Source organism: Penaeus vannamei, unplaced genomic scaffold, assembly GCF_042767895.1.
Source record: "Penaeus vannamei isolate JL-2024 unplaced genomic scaffold, ASM4276789v1 unanchor5388, whole genome shotgun sequence".
Taxonomy (NCBI): Eukaryota; Metazoa; Arthropoda; class Malacostraca; order Decapoda; family Penaeidae; genus Penaeus; species Penaeus vannamei.
The window spans coordinates 254-18,048 of NW_027218366.1; the positions used below are offsets into that span (position 1 = coordinate 254).

Genomic DNA, 17,795 nt, shown 5'->3' on the forward strand with positions numbered 1-17,795 from the left:
TTATGGACCTTTTCATTTATATGGTCATTTGGTTTTAGGTTTCTATTTATGATTATCCCAAGGTCTTTTCCCCTGTCAGCATTGTTTAATAGTGCGTCCCCTAATTTATATTTGAATAGTGGGCGATTTCTACTTTCTCCAAACCTGACTACATGGCATTTATTGCTATTGAATTCCATTTTCCATGTACAACTACACGTGAATAAGTTCTCGATGTCACTTTAGAGGCATTGGCCTGAGACGTTGTCTGTTATCCTTTTTTATATCTTTGCGTCATCTGCAAACATATACAGATAACTACCTGGGCTTATATTTGGCTCTAAATCATTGACGAAAATAGTAAACATAGTCAGCGCCAACACCAATCCTTGAGGCACTCCGCTGGTTACTCGTCGCCGTGTAGAATGCTTCCCACTAATTACAGTCCTCATCTGTCTTTCATGAAAAATGTCTTTCATCCATGCAAGGAGTTTGCATTTCACTCCACCTAGGTGCTCTAATTTCCATAGTAGTCTTCTATGAGACACCTTATCAAAAGCCTTTTCAAAGTCTAAGTACACACAATCCACCCAGCCGTCTCTTTCTTGTAATATTTCAGATACTCTATCATAAAAACAGAGATTTGTCACACATGACCTTCCTCCTCTAAAACCAAATTGTTTATTTAATATAATTTCATGTTCTTCAAGCATTTCAACCCATTGCTAATTATTCTTTCTAGCGGCTTGTATACCACACTAGTTAACGAAACTGGTCTATAATTTAGTGGGTTTTGTTTGTTGCTGCTCTTATATAAGGATGTAACATTGGCGAGTTTCCAACTTTTTGGTAGTTTACATTGTCTTAGTGAATTTTGGAATATTAACAATAAAAGAGTACATAGTTTTTCGGCACATTCCCTTAGAACCCAGTTAGAAATTTCATCTGATCCCTCGGTGTGTGTGTTTGTGTGTATATGTATGTATTTTATTCATTTTTTAATGTATATTTTCTTCTTTTTTATATTTATTTTTTTTTTATTGATAGACATGGCAGCCTCTTGAAATGTATAGTTCCCCAGGTTTTTTCAATTAAGGTCAATAACTCATACCCATTGGTGAATTATTAATACATGCATTTCAGGATCCTGATGGCCTGAAGGCATTCAGGGCATTTCTCAAAGAATCGGAGGTGGAAGATGGTGAGCTCACAAGATATCTTGACTTCTATGAAGAGGTTGAGAGTTACAAAGCAGAATTTAAAAGACTAGAAGAATCAGCAAAAGACATTTTTGAAACATATCTTGAGGTAGGTAATCCATGCATCCTTGTCGCTGGGTGGTTGATAATATATTCATTAGTAATGGAATGAACTGTAAATAGTTTTGACTCAAAAGAGGAAGAATATGAATACATTTAGCAAGATTATGTTGAAGAGCTAGATTACAGAGCCCATGAAGTTTTAGACATTACAGATGCACCCATTACAGAGGCTTGTTTGATAACCCTAAGAACTGATTAGTGCCAGTGTACAGAAGTTTTTAAATTTTTGTTACCATTATTATTTTTTTTTTACTGTTGACAGTGTGTGAGCAAGATCAGTGCTAACATACCTTACTTCTGATATTTTCATCTCTCACTTTCTTGTGCTTATTTAGATCATGCTTGTGAGTAGAGGCATTAGCATCTCATTTCCATAGTAGCAGAAATAAGGGAAGGAGCTCTAGTGTTATATATTGCATCCCCATAACAGAATGATACTTGAGAGAGATATATGTGATTAAGGCAACAAAGTAAATACTGCTTTGTTAAAATTGGTAATAATGGCTGAAATTAGGTTTGTTTATAGTTTACAGAATATTTTGGGGGTCTATATATGTACCTAATTTATTTTCTGAAGCTGTGTCATGCTGTATTGTTCAACATGAAAGTGTATGGAATTGGTAAAAATCTCATTGGGGGAATTACCACTCCCTCCATACCCTGTGTGTGTTGTACTGGTACAGCAGTTAGCATGTTGGACTAGCAATCTTGCAGACCTACGTTCAATCCCACACCCAGCCATTCCTTACTCATTGGGGGAATTTTAGAAGCAAAATAAAACAGACAGTATGTCACAGCAAAGAATATCCATTTTAACAGATGGAATTAAAACAATCTTTAAATATTTGATGACTAATGGCCTCATACCTTTTGTGCTTGGTGCAACCTTTTAACATATTCAGACCCTCCCTTTGGAGCATTTACCATTGCGTAACCTTTTCCTCAAAGCAAAATTAGGGCAATATGAAACCTTTCTAGACTTCAGACTCTGGACAGTACATGCTTGGAATTATTTTGGATATGTTAATTAGTAGAAATTAAATCATATAATACAAAAAAAAAAAACACATTTAGGCTCTTGGTGACTTGTTTTGTTTCAAGCCTATGGAAGTCAAAAAGCAAACTGCAGCTCCATGAATTCCAATACATAGTAAGACTTTAGTTCAAGTTAGTCTTTCGATAACTTTGAAGCAGTATAAAGCATAAGATTATACCTGCATTATGAGCATACAAGTCCTTTCACCTATTATTAAATTTAAGACAGTGGAGCTTCACTTGAAGTACATCTTCCTTTGGTTTGAAATCATATGGGCATTGGCTGCCATAACAATTATTTTTTTTAGCATTTTCCCTCTGATATGCTTACTAGCTTTCTCTCTCTCTTTCCTTGTTTCATCTTACAGTATCATGATATGCCTTATTGCATTCTAGTGTATGAGTATTTTTTCTTACATTTCTGTCTTGTCTTTCTCCATACATCAAGAGTGTCAAACATGCAGGCTACAACTGCTGCACTCCTATGTGCGGCCCGTGGTATATTTGCTTACAGTCAGCCATTTTACATTATTAATTAGGCAAGTCCTTTGTTTTTCAAGGTTATCGCTCACACTCTTCAAGTTTTTTCTATTATTGTGTTTTCGTAACGAATGAAATAGCCCAGGGGTGTCATACTCATGGTATGTGGGCTAATTGTGTCGCCTGGGATGATCATAAGTGGCCTATGAGGTGACATGAATAATTATTAAGGGGACCGTCTGGTAATTTTTTCGATTTTTCGATTTTTCTTGCCAATTTTGATGAAACACACCCTTTTATTTAGACCCTAGTGAGATTTTTTTTTTTTTTTTTTTTTTTTTTTTTTTTTTTTTTTTTGAAAATTGCCCGAACAGTTTTTGAATTATTGTAAAAAAAAAAAAAAAAAAACGACAAAAAAAAATGAAGTCCCCCTTTGAAAATTTGCTATTTTTCGTCAATGATTTCTGATCCAGGAAAAAATACACAGGCTTTTCCCTAAATCTCGTGCTTGTTGCAAGCACTTTTTTTCGATTTCGATTTTGAAATAACCGACTGAGATTTTTTTTTTTTTTTTTTTTTTTTTTTTTTTTTCATAAATGTCATCTTTACAAGAAAAACAGAAAAAAAAATGTAAAAACTAAATGCAACATGCACTAGATTTTTTATTCAGCTACAAAATGAGCCATAAAACATTTTTTTTTTCGGACTAAAATTGTGTCTAAAATCATTGACGAAGACTACAAAGGTAGTGTTCCGATATATTGGCATTTTTGGGTTTTCGTACATTTTCATAGCTGTTTTGGTATTAACAAAATTAGGTATTAGAATAATCTTCCTATAACATAGTCCCCTATGATTTACCTTCATTGCGAAGTATTGTGGAAATTCCTAGCAAGTAATAGTATCTCACTACACAACATTTGTTATAGTAGGGTCACAGTGATTTGTGGTGTCTATAGGCCTACATTGACCATTTTTTAAATTTTCTAAAAAATCCCCCCAAAATCATACAGCCATTCTGATTTCATATCTGAATAGCACAATCCTTCAACTATAATATACGGAAGCCAAATTTTAAAAGTCGACTTTTTTTTTTTTTTTTTTTTTTTTTTTTTTTTTTTTTGTGAATAGATTACAAAGATGACTGTTTGAACAGTCCAAGTAGGCCTATTTTTTATATATGTCACTTTTTATAAGAAGCAATTGAAAATATTGCAAAAAGTAAATGCAACAAGCACAAGATTGTTTATTAAGCCACAAAATGAGCCATAAAATGTTTTTATTGGACCAAAATTGCGTATGCCAGAGCTTTCGTAAGTTATACCGGTATCATATCAAAATGTCGGTATATGTTCATTTTTTATTTTTTACAGTATGGATAACAAATGGTATGTGAAATACTTCCATATAATATAATCATGTATCATTTCCCTTTATAATGAGCTATAATGGGGATTTACAATATATAAAACTGGCCTGAAGCCTCCTTCATGGCAGTATATATACAGTGACATATCCATCTTTCTAATACATTCTATATAGTTGTATTTGTGCAATAGTTGTATCTGTATGTAAAATCACAAGAAAAATATCGATATATATATCAATTATCATATTCGTCAGAGTTTAGTGCTGGCGGGGGGAGGGGGGGGGGGACGTGTGTTAGGCTAAATTATTCTTGGCAACCGAGGTGTTGTCGAGACGGGCAAAGACCGAAGTACCATTCATGTTCGTTGTGGTGGAGGGGACGCACGGTTTTGCTCTCGCCTGCCTGTTCCTTGCTCTTGCTTTGCCTGCCCAAATAATAATAATAATAAAAAATAATAGTAATAAAGAAAGAAAGAAAGATTGCGCGCCACGGGTGGCACTCCCTGCCCTGCTCCCACTCGCACCACAAATGGCGCGCCCCGCCCCGCTCGTACCACGGATGGCGCGCCCAGTCCTGCTGAAGGCTCTCATGCAGATACAGATCAGTACCATGTATTTGATGATCTTTTGTTTATATATATTATTTTATAAGGTCATCAAATACACAGTACTGATCTGTGTATACGTGCATATATATATATATATATATATATATATATATATATATATATATATATATATATATATATATAAAACGTATATGAATGTACATACAGATCAGTACCGTGTATTTGATGACCTTTTGTGTATGTGTATTGTTTTTTTTTTTTTGTATTTTGAGAGATTTTCCGAAAATATTGAGTAGAAAGTCTTTTGACCGAATGATGAATATAGGTAAAAAATACATCTTCGAGCGGGTAACTCGCATAGGCTAAAAGTACCCCCAATATATATTTTTTTTTTTTTTGGGGGGGGGGGTATTATGTTCAAGACATTTTGCTGAAGGATGAAACTGACGAAATATGATGCAAACAAAAAAAAAAAAAAGTTTTTCTAAAAACAGCATATCATTTTTCGTGAATTTTATTAAAAAAAAAAAAAAAAAAAAAAAAAAAAACATTTGGTTTCCATTTTTTTTCTTTTTCCTTTTTTTCTTTTTTTTCATAAAAAATGCATGTTGGTCTCATGTTTTGTAGAATTTTATGTGCTTTCTAAAGATACTCTTTTTTTTTTCTGTCTATTTGTTACGTCACAATTTCCAATTTTCGAAGGTAATGTGAAAAATCACAATATTTTCGTGGTATATCTTAAGTGGCAGCAACCACCTTAGAAATTGCAGGGGGGACTTCAAAATTTCAGGGGAGACTTGGGCAGTCAGAAACTCATTGAAAATGCATTTAACTCAAAATCGACAAATCCGAAGATTTTTGCCGAAAAATGACCAGACGGTTCCCTTAACCTGTAAGATTGTAATTGCCAGAAAGGAAAATAACATGTACAATTTGTTACCATCAGTATCACTTTTTAGAATCTGATAAGTAAAATTAACAGTATGTATAAGTACATAATACCAGTTTCAGTAACGTAAACCTTTGTTGGCCCTCACGATTGTAGCTAAAGGGAAAATTGGCCTGCAAAGGGTTTTGAGTTTGACAGTGTGCCATACATCACATGCAGCATTCAGTACAGAGTATGTATTATTTTTCTTTCTTATATTTCCATTGCATCTAATCTCCTTTCAACATCATACACCTTATTACTATTTCATATCTGAAGCATCAGCATTTTCATCTTCTGCTTTATATCTTGCTTTACATCGCTTGATTTGATTGTTTCACTTACATTGTTTGCAGTTTCTTTATGTGCTGTTGTTTACAGATATTTAGGATTTTCATAACATATTCAATTATTATCCAGTGTGTTTATGTTAATCCTATAATCTGACATGAATTTTTCCTCAGGATTGGCCCATTTTCCAAAGGTTTTGGGACTACATGATATTATTACAAGGGAGTTTGCTTTATATTTGCTTCTGTTTTTCACTTACTGTATTTTTCACCACATACAACACTTGCATCCTGTGACATGCAAGTTTCTTTTGGGCAAGACCAGTAAATGCCAAAAATTCTGCAATGCCGATTTTCTTTTCCTGATATACTTTGAACTCCATGACATTAATAATGTACTTACCATAAGTCTGTAGCCTCACCATGCCACAAGATTCAGTAGTGAATGGATGTGTTGTAACAACCACTTTGGTTCAATAAAATTGACTTTGTATAAACAACAAATCTGTGGTTCAATAAAATTGACTTTGTATAAACAACAAATCTGTGGTTCAATAAAATTGACTTTGTATAAACAACAAATCTGAAGGAAATAAGCAAATCATATGGAAGCTGATATTATGTGAGAGTCAAAATTCTTTGAATAAGTTTCCAATACAATAGAATTTTTCCCCCCCAAAAAAAAATCTTACATCCTATGGCATGCAGTGTCTATGTGGGACAAACTACAGTATGGACTTTGTCACTTTATTATGTACTTTATTTCTAGCACAAACTCATTGCATCTCCAAGCTGGTTTTGAGCACAGTAGCTTGTGCTAATTTTTTTCCTTTGCATAATTAAGTTACTTAGAGTATACATGTTTTGAGCAGGATCTATACTATGCTAAAGCAGAATATAGAATGTAGATGTGATTATAGGTGAAGTTTATTGTTCTATCAATTTGGCTTTTCCAGTGGTTTCTGCTTTTCTTTTGATTGAAGAGGATCTAGTATTTCTATTATTTGTTTAATGCATTTTTTCTCTTCATTTATATTTTTTAAGGGGGGAGGAGGCGAATGATATTAAAAGTATGATTAGTAACATCAGTAATAATAGATTTTGTTGTTTTAATATTTATCTTATTTGACTTTGTAGATATATTCCGCTTTCACCTCACATGGCAGTCATAAACTGTTATGTATGTAGCTCAAATATTTGCTGATAAATGATATGTATATACCATTTGTCTTTTAAAAAGTGAAACCAGTAAATCTTGTGGAAGAGGTGACATTTATTTATTTATTTATCAGTAGTTCTTCATTTTGCTATGATTTTCATCAGAAAGGTTTATATAGGGATGACAAATATGGCATAAGACTAAAAAAGCCTTAGGATTTTTTTGTATTAAAAAAAAATATATATATATATATATATATATATATATATATATATATATATATATATATATATATATATATATATACATACATAGACACACGCACACGCACACGCACACGCACACACGCACACTCGCAAACACACGCACACACGCACACACACACACACACACACACACACACACACACACACACACACACACACACACACACACACACGCATATATGCTTGCATTTCGTTACTTTTAATGTTCAAAATATGGATTGGATATGTAAATTAGAATAGTAGTCTAGTTGATGTATAACTTATTGCTTTGCAAATTTTATCGTGATCCATCATCTTGTTTGGTTTTGCACGCTGTTAGTTTTCACAAAGTCAATACTATGTCAAATAAGAGTGTAATGTGATATTGTGGGTTTTAGAAGTTCTTTTCTTGTTTTTTTGTGTGTCATTGATAATAGACTAGCAACCATATTTTTGAAAGACGTGTTGGGCCTGCCCGATTTCCTCTCATGTCATTGCACAGCTTATTACTTAGTTGACCCATTAATGCATGTACATATATGCTATGGTCACTGTGATTTCAGTTTTGATTTTCTTCTTCTTCTTACAGATAGATGGCTCCACAAAGAGCATAGTCCGAGTTATTTACTAGTCCTACCCATCTCACCTCTATCCTTTTCTCGATTTTTGGAAAGTTTACAAAAAAATATATATTAGTAATGGTAATCATATCAGTATTGATACTGAATGGATTAAAGAAAATTCCAGGAATAGGGAAATTAAGTGAGGTCATTTAGGGACAACTAGTTGACTCCTTGGTGCCATTTATTTGTAATCAAAATTCACAAAAATGTACAGTGGACAGTGCATGTATGGCACCAGTGGGTTAACATTACTAGTTACATAGTGTTTTAATGGCATGGGTGAATGATGTAGCCCGATTCATGTACCATTTATTTGTATTATTATTTTGTTGTTTTTCTCTCTCTCTCTTTTAGTTTTCCATTCCAAGTGACCAAAACCAGCAATGAGAGATGTGTTGACTTGCTGTCCATTTGTTTTTGCAGGATGCTGCTCACCAGGGAATTATTTTGCAGGTTGGGGCTGACAAGGAGGTGGGAACGGGGGGAAAGAGCGTGGAAATTGGGGACAAGCTTGAGGATGAAGGATTGGAAGGTGTGCAGCTATTTGACGAACCACAGAAGAAGGTCAAACAAAAGCTCGCTGATGGACAGTACATCAACTTCTGCTCACACCTGAAGGAGAAATACAAGTTATAGCACAAAGCACTTCACTCTGCAGGAAAGGTGGCTACCATTGTTTGCAAAGATGTTTTTAATTTGTAACTGAGATAAAAAGTTTATTGTCCCTTGTATATGATTTTGGTAGTCCCTTACAAAAGAGTGAATAATGGCTGAGGCATAAGAAAACCAAACAAATGAAATAATGATAATAAAAAAAAATAGATAAATAAAAGTGAAAAATATATTTTAAAGTTGTTTTACCAATGATTTAGAATATTAGATGACATTTTTATTCCTGGTGTACTTAAAAGGTAATAGCCTGAATGCAGAAACGTTAGTAGGGAAGAAAAGGCACTTGGGCATGTTTGAGTTATGGTCAGTAGTGTGAGCCAGTTTATAGAATATGAGTGTAAATGTAAAGGAAAAGGGAAATAGTGATAATGATAGATCACACAAATATTGTAATGGCCTTATTTTATATGTAATTTATTTTTTATATTATAATTTTATATGTAGGTTGCTTAATTTTTGGTACCCTGCATTTTTTTTTTTTTTTTTTTTTTTTTTTTTTTTTTTTTTTTTTTTTTTTTTTTTTGTACCTCTGTAACAGTCTCTCATAAAGGGTAAATCTTAGTGTGGGTATGGTAATGGAGATTAATTCTTTAATTCTGCCCTTAAACACATTTACATTGTGTATCCTTTATCATATATATGGTGGCCTCTACATTTCCACCTAGCAACAAAGGGGGTATCCCCTTGTACCCATTGGAATTGCCATGACATGTATAGCAGTCTAGCAGCATGGAATTAAGCATTGGCGAATGAAGCTTGTTCTCTTAGATCCGTAGATAATACTATAACTCAGGGCTATTGTTTTTTCTTTAACTGATTTGTGAACCTTTATGGATACTTTTAAAAAGGAAGGTTGATGATTTCCATTGATAGTTGTTAGTTGAGACATCTTACTTTTATCAGTAGTCCTCGTATTTTTTCATCAATGAATTATTCCTACCTAAAATCAACACCTTATTTTTTGCACAAATGTGATAATAATGGCCTTAGAAGTAGGAATGGTATGGCCCCTATATATATATATATATATATATATATATATATATATATATATATATATATATATATATATATATATATATATATATGTCTGTATGTATGCATGTATATATCAGTCAGGTTGAAATGATGTCATGAAAATGCCCATGTTTACTGTAGAACAATTTTCAACACCATATTTTGAGAGGGACTGTCTTGTCTTGTCAGCTTGTACTTCAGTGATGTACTTTCCTTAATATTATGACTGCCTTATAAGTACTTAATAAGAAAAATAGACCTTATTTTACATGTGATGGAATGCTCAAGCATTTAGGAAAAATTTTCTTTTCTCTCTTCTTTCCTCTTCCAGAAAATGTTAGTCTTTTGCCACAATCATCTTCTTTTGCTTGCCTCATGATTTTTCTTAAAATAAAGGCAGTAGACTGTTACTGTGTTACAGATCTTACTGACTGTCTGAATTAGGTAAGCACATTTTTTTATCATATTTCTTTCCATTTGTTAATACAATTTTTCTTGGCTGTCCCTTATTTTTCCATCCTATGGGCACTTATTTTATATATTTAGGACTTTGCGGTATGCAGTATCAGTAGGTTTCAGGGGTAAAATAAGTTCATAATTTTGATTATTATTTCACACTTTAATCTTGAACTTCTTTTATGCTTTTATAAATGTAAAGCATCAACTTTAGTGACATTTGTCAAGCCTGCAAATTTATGTTCAAATATGAATTAGGTGCTATGTGTAGTTGTGTGAATGATCTCATCTGAATAAATGCTTCAGGACTTATGTATCACAAGTACTTCTATTTTAGGTACCAGGTTATTTCTTTTTTGTTTCTGTCTATAAGGATTATCTCACAGGACTTAAAATTCTTGTCCCTGGTTGTTGAGACACTGTGGCTATAGCTTGTGGCCTGATTTTCCAATCAAATGGCAGGAGTTTCCCCAGGCATCACTATTTGGGGTGAAGATGCAGACAAGAGAAGAACATGGGAATCTGATTAAACACCAAACATTGGCTGTGGGAAAAGTGCCTCCCTTCTCCCCTTCTTTCTCTGTTTGAAGAGGGAAATCCAAAAGCCTAGATTAGCCATGAATAGCATGCTGAGAGAGCCCAATATCCAATATCCAGGATTTTAAGTCCTATATTGTAGGCCTGTAAGAAAACAAGATTTTTGTTATCAAATGACAAACTTTATTCATATGTTTGTGTGGAGATCCTTTATTGAATAGTATGAGTATAGATTATTTAATCTATAGAATGCTGAAACTGGAAAAGTAGTATTGACAGCAATTTTGTTTTTGTGAGGTTGGTTGGAAATATCTTGAAAAAGGTAAAAAGAAAAAAAAAGGCACTTTAAATTTAAGATTAAACAATTTAAATTTATTTCCCATCTTTATGTAAAGAAGATTTTCAACTTTAGCTGTATTCTCTGAGGAAAATCAGATTATTCTGGTTGACCTTGTATTGAAATTTTAATTACTTAGTTTTATAGTGACTTTTGCTTTATCCTTTTTGATTTGCATTGATATGTTTTGAAGTACTGTTTGAAGAATGTACATTGTCCTTGATGTTGTTGTTTTTTTTGTGTGTGTAAAATGACTTACATAGTTGTTGCAGTAATTTGAATTTTGAAGGCCAGATACAAATATCTATTTTTACAATGATTATGTAAGCATTTTCTTAGATTTTTAACTTGCAACATGTTTTGTCTTGAGCAGGGAAGCATGACAGTTATGCTTATACTTTTACAATGATATTTTTAAAACCATGTTTGATGATCGTAACCATATTTATATGTGTTTATTATGAGAGTAAAGAATTTATACAGTATTAAAAATAGGAAAGGATAAATTGTAAGTAATGTTTTTTTTTTTTGGTAAAACTTGAATTGATACATAAATGTTACTGATAGATTATAAAAGCTTTATTATTTTTTTAATCATTGAAGACATTTAGAACATATTTAGAAAGATAAACATCTTCAATGAAGCTGTATGGAAATTAACTAAGCTCTATATTAAGAAATGTGGTAAATTTCTTAAATTTACTTAGCAAAGGTCCAAGAAATGTATATGAAATATTGTGAAGAATTGTTGCTCCAGTAAAATTACATAAATTATGTAGTTTGTACCTTGTTGCTCTAATATGCTATTAGACAAAATACAGCTTGGTGTGTGGAGTTTGAATTTAATGGTGGCTGTGGTTAAGCTTGTGTGCATTCTTTTGTATTTGATCAATGTGTGAGGTGATATTTTTGCTTGTCACACATTTAAGACAGTGATTTGCCAGCATGAGCATTATTCGAGCAAGTTGTAAATTGATACTTTGTATAATTGTGTAAATCTTGCTACTATGATTTCTTCACACTTTTGACACCTATTATTATGAACCACGACATTGGATATAGGCCATAAAAGAAGTTGTTTGTTTAAGTTTCATAAAAGGATTGATCAAATGAGGTAATGTAAATTATTTATGTAGTGTTATATGCACATGGATGCCTGAAAAGTAAATACAACACAGCATTTGATATTAGTATTCATGTATTATAGTTCTGTCAGTCCTCTAGAACATAGGGATTAGTTACTAACATTAAAAGTAGACATATTTTATATAACTGTTATGTTTGTTGTTGTAGTGTCATGAGGAAGTTATTTGACTGATGAACACTTATGATACAAATTCACTTATTAGTGTGGATATTTTATATCCATACTTCAGTTCACAATTAATATCAAGGTGAAGTATGGAGAAAAAACAAGAAAGAAAACACAACAAAGTGAAAAGTGATCCAAGTTTGAGTTTCAGCTTTAGTCAGTTGTACTGAAAAATAAAGTTTTTCATAGATATGGATTGATTTTCCTTGCACATGCTTATCTCTAGAAAATTCGCAGTCATTTAATGTATGTTTAAGAATAATGTTAGAACTGTTTTTTAATGCACTAAAAGCTATTGAAAATTACTATTGTTTTATTTATCAATAGTAATTTAGTGAATCTTAGGAAGTCGTGGCTTGGGCAGATCGACCAAACCTGCCCTGAAGAACTAGAGATGGGCCAAGTCCCTGCTTGGCATCTAGCCACGATGATTTTAATGTTCACATTAGCATGAAGTCACTAGACTCAATTAAGGTTTCATTTTGTTATGAGTACAATTATACTAATATGTTCTGCATATTAATACATATGAAAGAAATTGGAAATAAAAACGATGCAGTTTCTGGTGAATGCACAAAACTTTATCTTTGAATTCCAACTCATTCTGGGGCACCATTGTAAGTTTTGTATTTGATACAGCACACCATGAACCAATGGGAGATCCTGTGACAGAAATGTACCTAGTCAAAGATTATTGATCTAATTGCAAGCTTATACTCTGTGAAGTGTGGTACCTCATTTCTGTGAATTTAGTTGTGAGGTAATACATGATCATATGTCCAACACCTCCCCCAATCCCTTGCCCATTGTTGTCATGGTGGGGGCTTAGGAGACGGAGACTGAGGCCCAATGTAGGGATCTCCCCTGCCTAGGGCCTCAGCCCTCGAGTCAACTAATTTTGCATGGTCTTTTCCCCCTCCACCTTTTTGTTTCCGTCCCTTCTCCAGCCCCTTCTAGTATCTACTTCCTAAGGTGTAAGAGCTGTGCTGAAAGAATGAAAGGCTGACTCTGTGCTAGTCCTGAACGGCCTGCAGGAACCATGGGCACAGTACTCCCGATTTAGTTGTCTAGCCCTTACCCCTGTACATAATCAAGGCTTCCCATGGCCAGTAATGAAGATGTAATACTCTTATTATGGGCAATGAGGCTTGCCCCTTTATCAAATAGCCCCACCGGGTCCCCGACCCCAGGCTCTTCTTTGCCCACGACTCTGAACACTGAAACTACTACCCTCTCCTCAATGCCTACTAGTGCATCTCCAGAAGACATTCCTACCCTCCCAATTTCCTCAAATTCAACTCTACCTCCACAACCTTCATTAAGCACTCCATCCTCCCTCATTACTACCTAACGGCCTTATTCTCTATCACTCCATAATACTCCCTCTTCCACACGTCCCCGACCATCCACCACCACCAACCCACCAAATATCTTAAATACTATGTGTAACCCAGCTAAATGGGACCGATTTTTCGTGATGCCTTCTACAGCTCCTTACTCAGGCAACACTCTTCTCTTCCAACAATGCCTCAAAAAACAAGTGGGCAGAGTCCCTTTCTATACTAAACACAATCACTCCCCTCTCATAACAGTCAGATCAGAAACTGAATCTATAGCACTATCAAATCTAACTGATCATTCTGACAACCCCATTCCTGCAAAACCTCATCCAACCCTTAATACCTGTACTGGAACTGTCTCTCTCTCCCCAGCAAACTGCCTAGTCGATACCAAAGATTGGTCAGACTGTGGAGGAGACATAAAGATGCCTCAAAGACCAAGATGTGAAATCAGTAGATTGCTACACCATTCCTCCTATAGGTCAACGAAAGAAACCGATCAACATTGCCAAAATTACTTTCCGTACACATGACCCTCCCTTACGTATCTACATTGATGGACAATCCCTCCCTGTTCAACCATACTAACCCTCTTCCCGTCAAGTGTCAAAACTGTTGGCGCTTTGGACATCCTGCCAAACACTGCAGTTCCACAAACCGATGCCCTCTATGTGCCAAACCCGGTCATAACTGATCAAACTGCTCTTGCACAAACATGTACATGTACTAACTGCGGCGGCCCCCATAATGTATTTTATAGAGGCTGTCCAACTTACAAGTTTGAGTCTGAGGTAGCAACTCTCAGATACAAAAATGGTCTCGCTTTACGTGAAGCCAGACAGGAAGCACGTCGACAAGGTTTCTCTGATACTCCCTACTCTAGTAATGTTGTTCACTCTACCCCTCCCCCTCCACCTCAAGATGTCCCTACACCCTTCCCTATATCTGCTTACTTTCCCACTTCCACCACTTCCACTTCTACATTCTACCTCCCCCTGTCAAATTCTTTTGTCACTCTAAATCTAGACACCCCAATTTCAACCACAGTTCCTATCTCAACTACAGCCCTAACACCATCCCCTCTCCCTAACCGCACTACCCGCAGTAGACAGACTAAACGTTCCACCCCTTCTTCCCCTACCGCACACTCACCTCCACCTACCTTTACCTTTATTCCTCAGACACCAGACTCCTCTCCCCCCCTCATAAGAAAACCTTTGTTCTACAAAACTCTCCAACCAACTCCACTGCAGAAACTATGGAAGACATTCAAAGCTATATGCTTGAGACAAAATTCCTTAACTCATGCTCCCTCCACACTTGAAGTGATTGCTGATGTCCATACCCCTCCTACTCATATTCCCCCTACACTCCTTCCTCCTCCTCCCTCTCAACACAACCTAATCCCCTCAATTCCGGCCACCACCGATATCCATCTTCCCGATACCCATCCTCCTGAAATCCATCCTCCTCTTACTCATAGCACCCCTACACCCCTTCCTCCTAATCCCTCCCAAGACAGCACATCCCCTTCAAATCCAACTATCCATCCTTCCGATATCCATCCTTCTACCACTAATATTCCCTCCATACCACTTCCTCCTACTCCCTCCCAACACAACCCACCCCCTTCAACTCCAACTATACGCACATTCTCCTTCCCTCCATCCCCTCTACCCTTTCTACTCCCTCCTGGATATACACAGGAATCACTCATGTCACAATAATGCCCTTCCCCAGATTCCCTACCTCCTGATACCCCTCCTTTACACCCCCTAACTCCTTCACCCCCAGATTCCCCAACATATACCGGCGCTTTCACTCATAAAGATATAGCTCTCCTACATTGGAATATTCGCGGTTTCCGTTCTCACAGACCAGACCTACGTCATATCCTTGCTTCTTATAACAACCTGTTCTCCTTCCTCAGACGCATAAATATCCTTCACTGACTCCACCTACCTTTACCTTTATTCCTCAGACACCAGACTCCTCTCCCCCCCTCATAAGAAAACCTTTGTTCTACAAAACTCTCCAACCAACTCCACTGCAGAAACTATGGAAGACATTCAAAGCTATATGCTTGAGACAAAATTCCTTAACTCATGCTCCCTCCACACTTGAAGTGATTGCTGATGTCCATACCCCTCCTACTCATATTCGCCCTACACCCCTTCCTCCTCCTCCCTCTCAACACAACCTAATCCCCTCAATTCTTGCCACCACCGATATCCATCTTCCCGATACCCATCCTCCTGAAATCCATCCTCCTCTTACTCATAGCACCCCTACACCCCTTCCTCCTAATCCCTCCCAAGACAACACATCCCCTTCAACTCCAACTATTCATCCTTCCGATATCCATCCTCCTACCACTAATATTCACGCAACACCACTTCCTCCCACTCCCTCCCAACACAACCCACCCCCTTCAACTCCAACTATACGCACATTCTCCCTCCCTCCATCCCCTCTATCCTTTCCACTCCCTCCTGGATATACACAGGAATCACTCATGTCACAATAATGCCCTTCCCCAGATTCCCTACCTCCTGATACCCCTCCTTTACACCCCCTAACTCCTTCACCCCCAGATTCACCAACATATACCGGCGCTTTCACTCATAAAGATATAGCTCTCCTACATTGGAATATTCGCGGTTTCCGTTCTCACAGACCAGACCTACGTCATATCCTTGCTTCTTATAACAACCTGTTCTCCTTCCTCAGACGCATAAATATCCTTCACTTGATCTAATTCCCTTAGCTAAACCACCATAACCCTTTCCCACATCAACCCCCTTACCCATCTTCAACTTTTCAACATTACTCTAGATAGTAGACGCATAGCAACCATCACCTGACATCACCCTTTACTATACCTTCCTATAATGCTATGTGACCTTAGATGTCTAGCACATTTATTTTGCTTTTAACCATTAACTATTAACCATTAACCATGACCAACACCTACCCAAATACCATGCCCGTTGTTGTCATGGGGGGCTACAGAGATGGGGACTGAAGCCTAATGTAGAGGATCACCCCTGCCTTGGACCTCCATCCTCACCTCAACTAATTTATGCATGATCTTTTCCTCTCCACCTGTCTTTTCCTTCTCTTCTTCATCCCCTTCTTCTGTTTACATCCTAAAGTGTGAGAACCATACTGAAGGAATGAAAGGCTGGCTTTGTGTCAGTCCTGAACAGCTTTTGTACTCAGTTTGCTATTTCCTCTTCACAACTTTCACTACCATACTAACCTACAGTGCGCTCTACAGCCCTTATCTTACATATTTTGTCCTAATTGTTCATTCAGTTTTTACATTTTTACCTCAATACTTTGTCATAATGCTCCCAAGCCTTGCCGTATCACTGTACACTGCTAATGACCATAGATGTTGATGCAGCAGAAAAATTTCAACAAATTAAAATATGTCATATTAAAATATGAGAAAGTCAAGATAGTGCCTGGGGCTCACCAAAAGGGATTTTTGTGATGGATGGTGGTAAAGGGTGCATATAGTAAATTACCCTCCACGGCACTAACCCTTTAATTTGACCTACATACATTCAGTCGATGTACAATTGATCAATTATATATTCTTTCCCCCCCCCTTAAATATATGTAGGAAGTGTGGTCAGTAATACAGTATGATTGATGGAGTAGTGTGACTAATAATTCACACAGTGAAGAATGTACCAACATCTGCTACAGCATCGTTGTCTGCAGTCAAATGCAATCATATTTATTTATCAATGAATTTCAGATTTGTATGGGAACTATATCTGGACATTCTAAGCTGATATTGTGAAGGACAAGGAGAGAGCAACATTCTGCAACATTCTCCGCTTGGTCTCTCGTGGTCATACCCTGTTGCTATCCTTTTCCTTTTCTTTCCACTTCATGAAGTTCCTTTCTTTCAGCAAATTAATTCTATTTCTTTCATTTCTTGGAATATTGATAGATGGTCTTATAATGGTGCCATACAATTGTCAACAATCCCAAAGAGAAAAAAAACGTTCAAGAAGCATTGAAAGGTCAATGCAGATAGTATTTTTCCGCCACTTTATCATGTTCAATGACATTCCAGCTCATAATGGTGAATTTTATAGGGGCTTTGGAG

The 17,795-nt window shown here is 36.0% G+C and overlaps 1 protein-coding gene across 1 annotated transcript; it reads left to right on the forward strand.

The window, feature by feature from the left end:
- Positions 1-1,122: 1,122 nt before the first annotated feature.
- On the forward strand, positions 1,123-12,521 carry LOC138861446 (regulator of G-protein signaling 10-like; the record flags this gene model as incomplete). The annotated part of the gene is given in 2 exon segments (XM_070120548.1): positions 1,123-1,287; positions 8,422-12,521. Coding segments are annotated over 2 exon segments (378 nt in total), but the record flags the coding sequence as incomplete, so codon positions are not given.
- Positions 12,522-17,795: the final 5,274 nt, after the last annotated feature.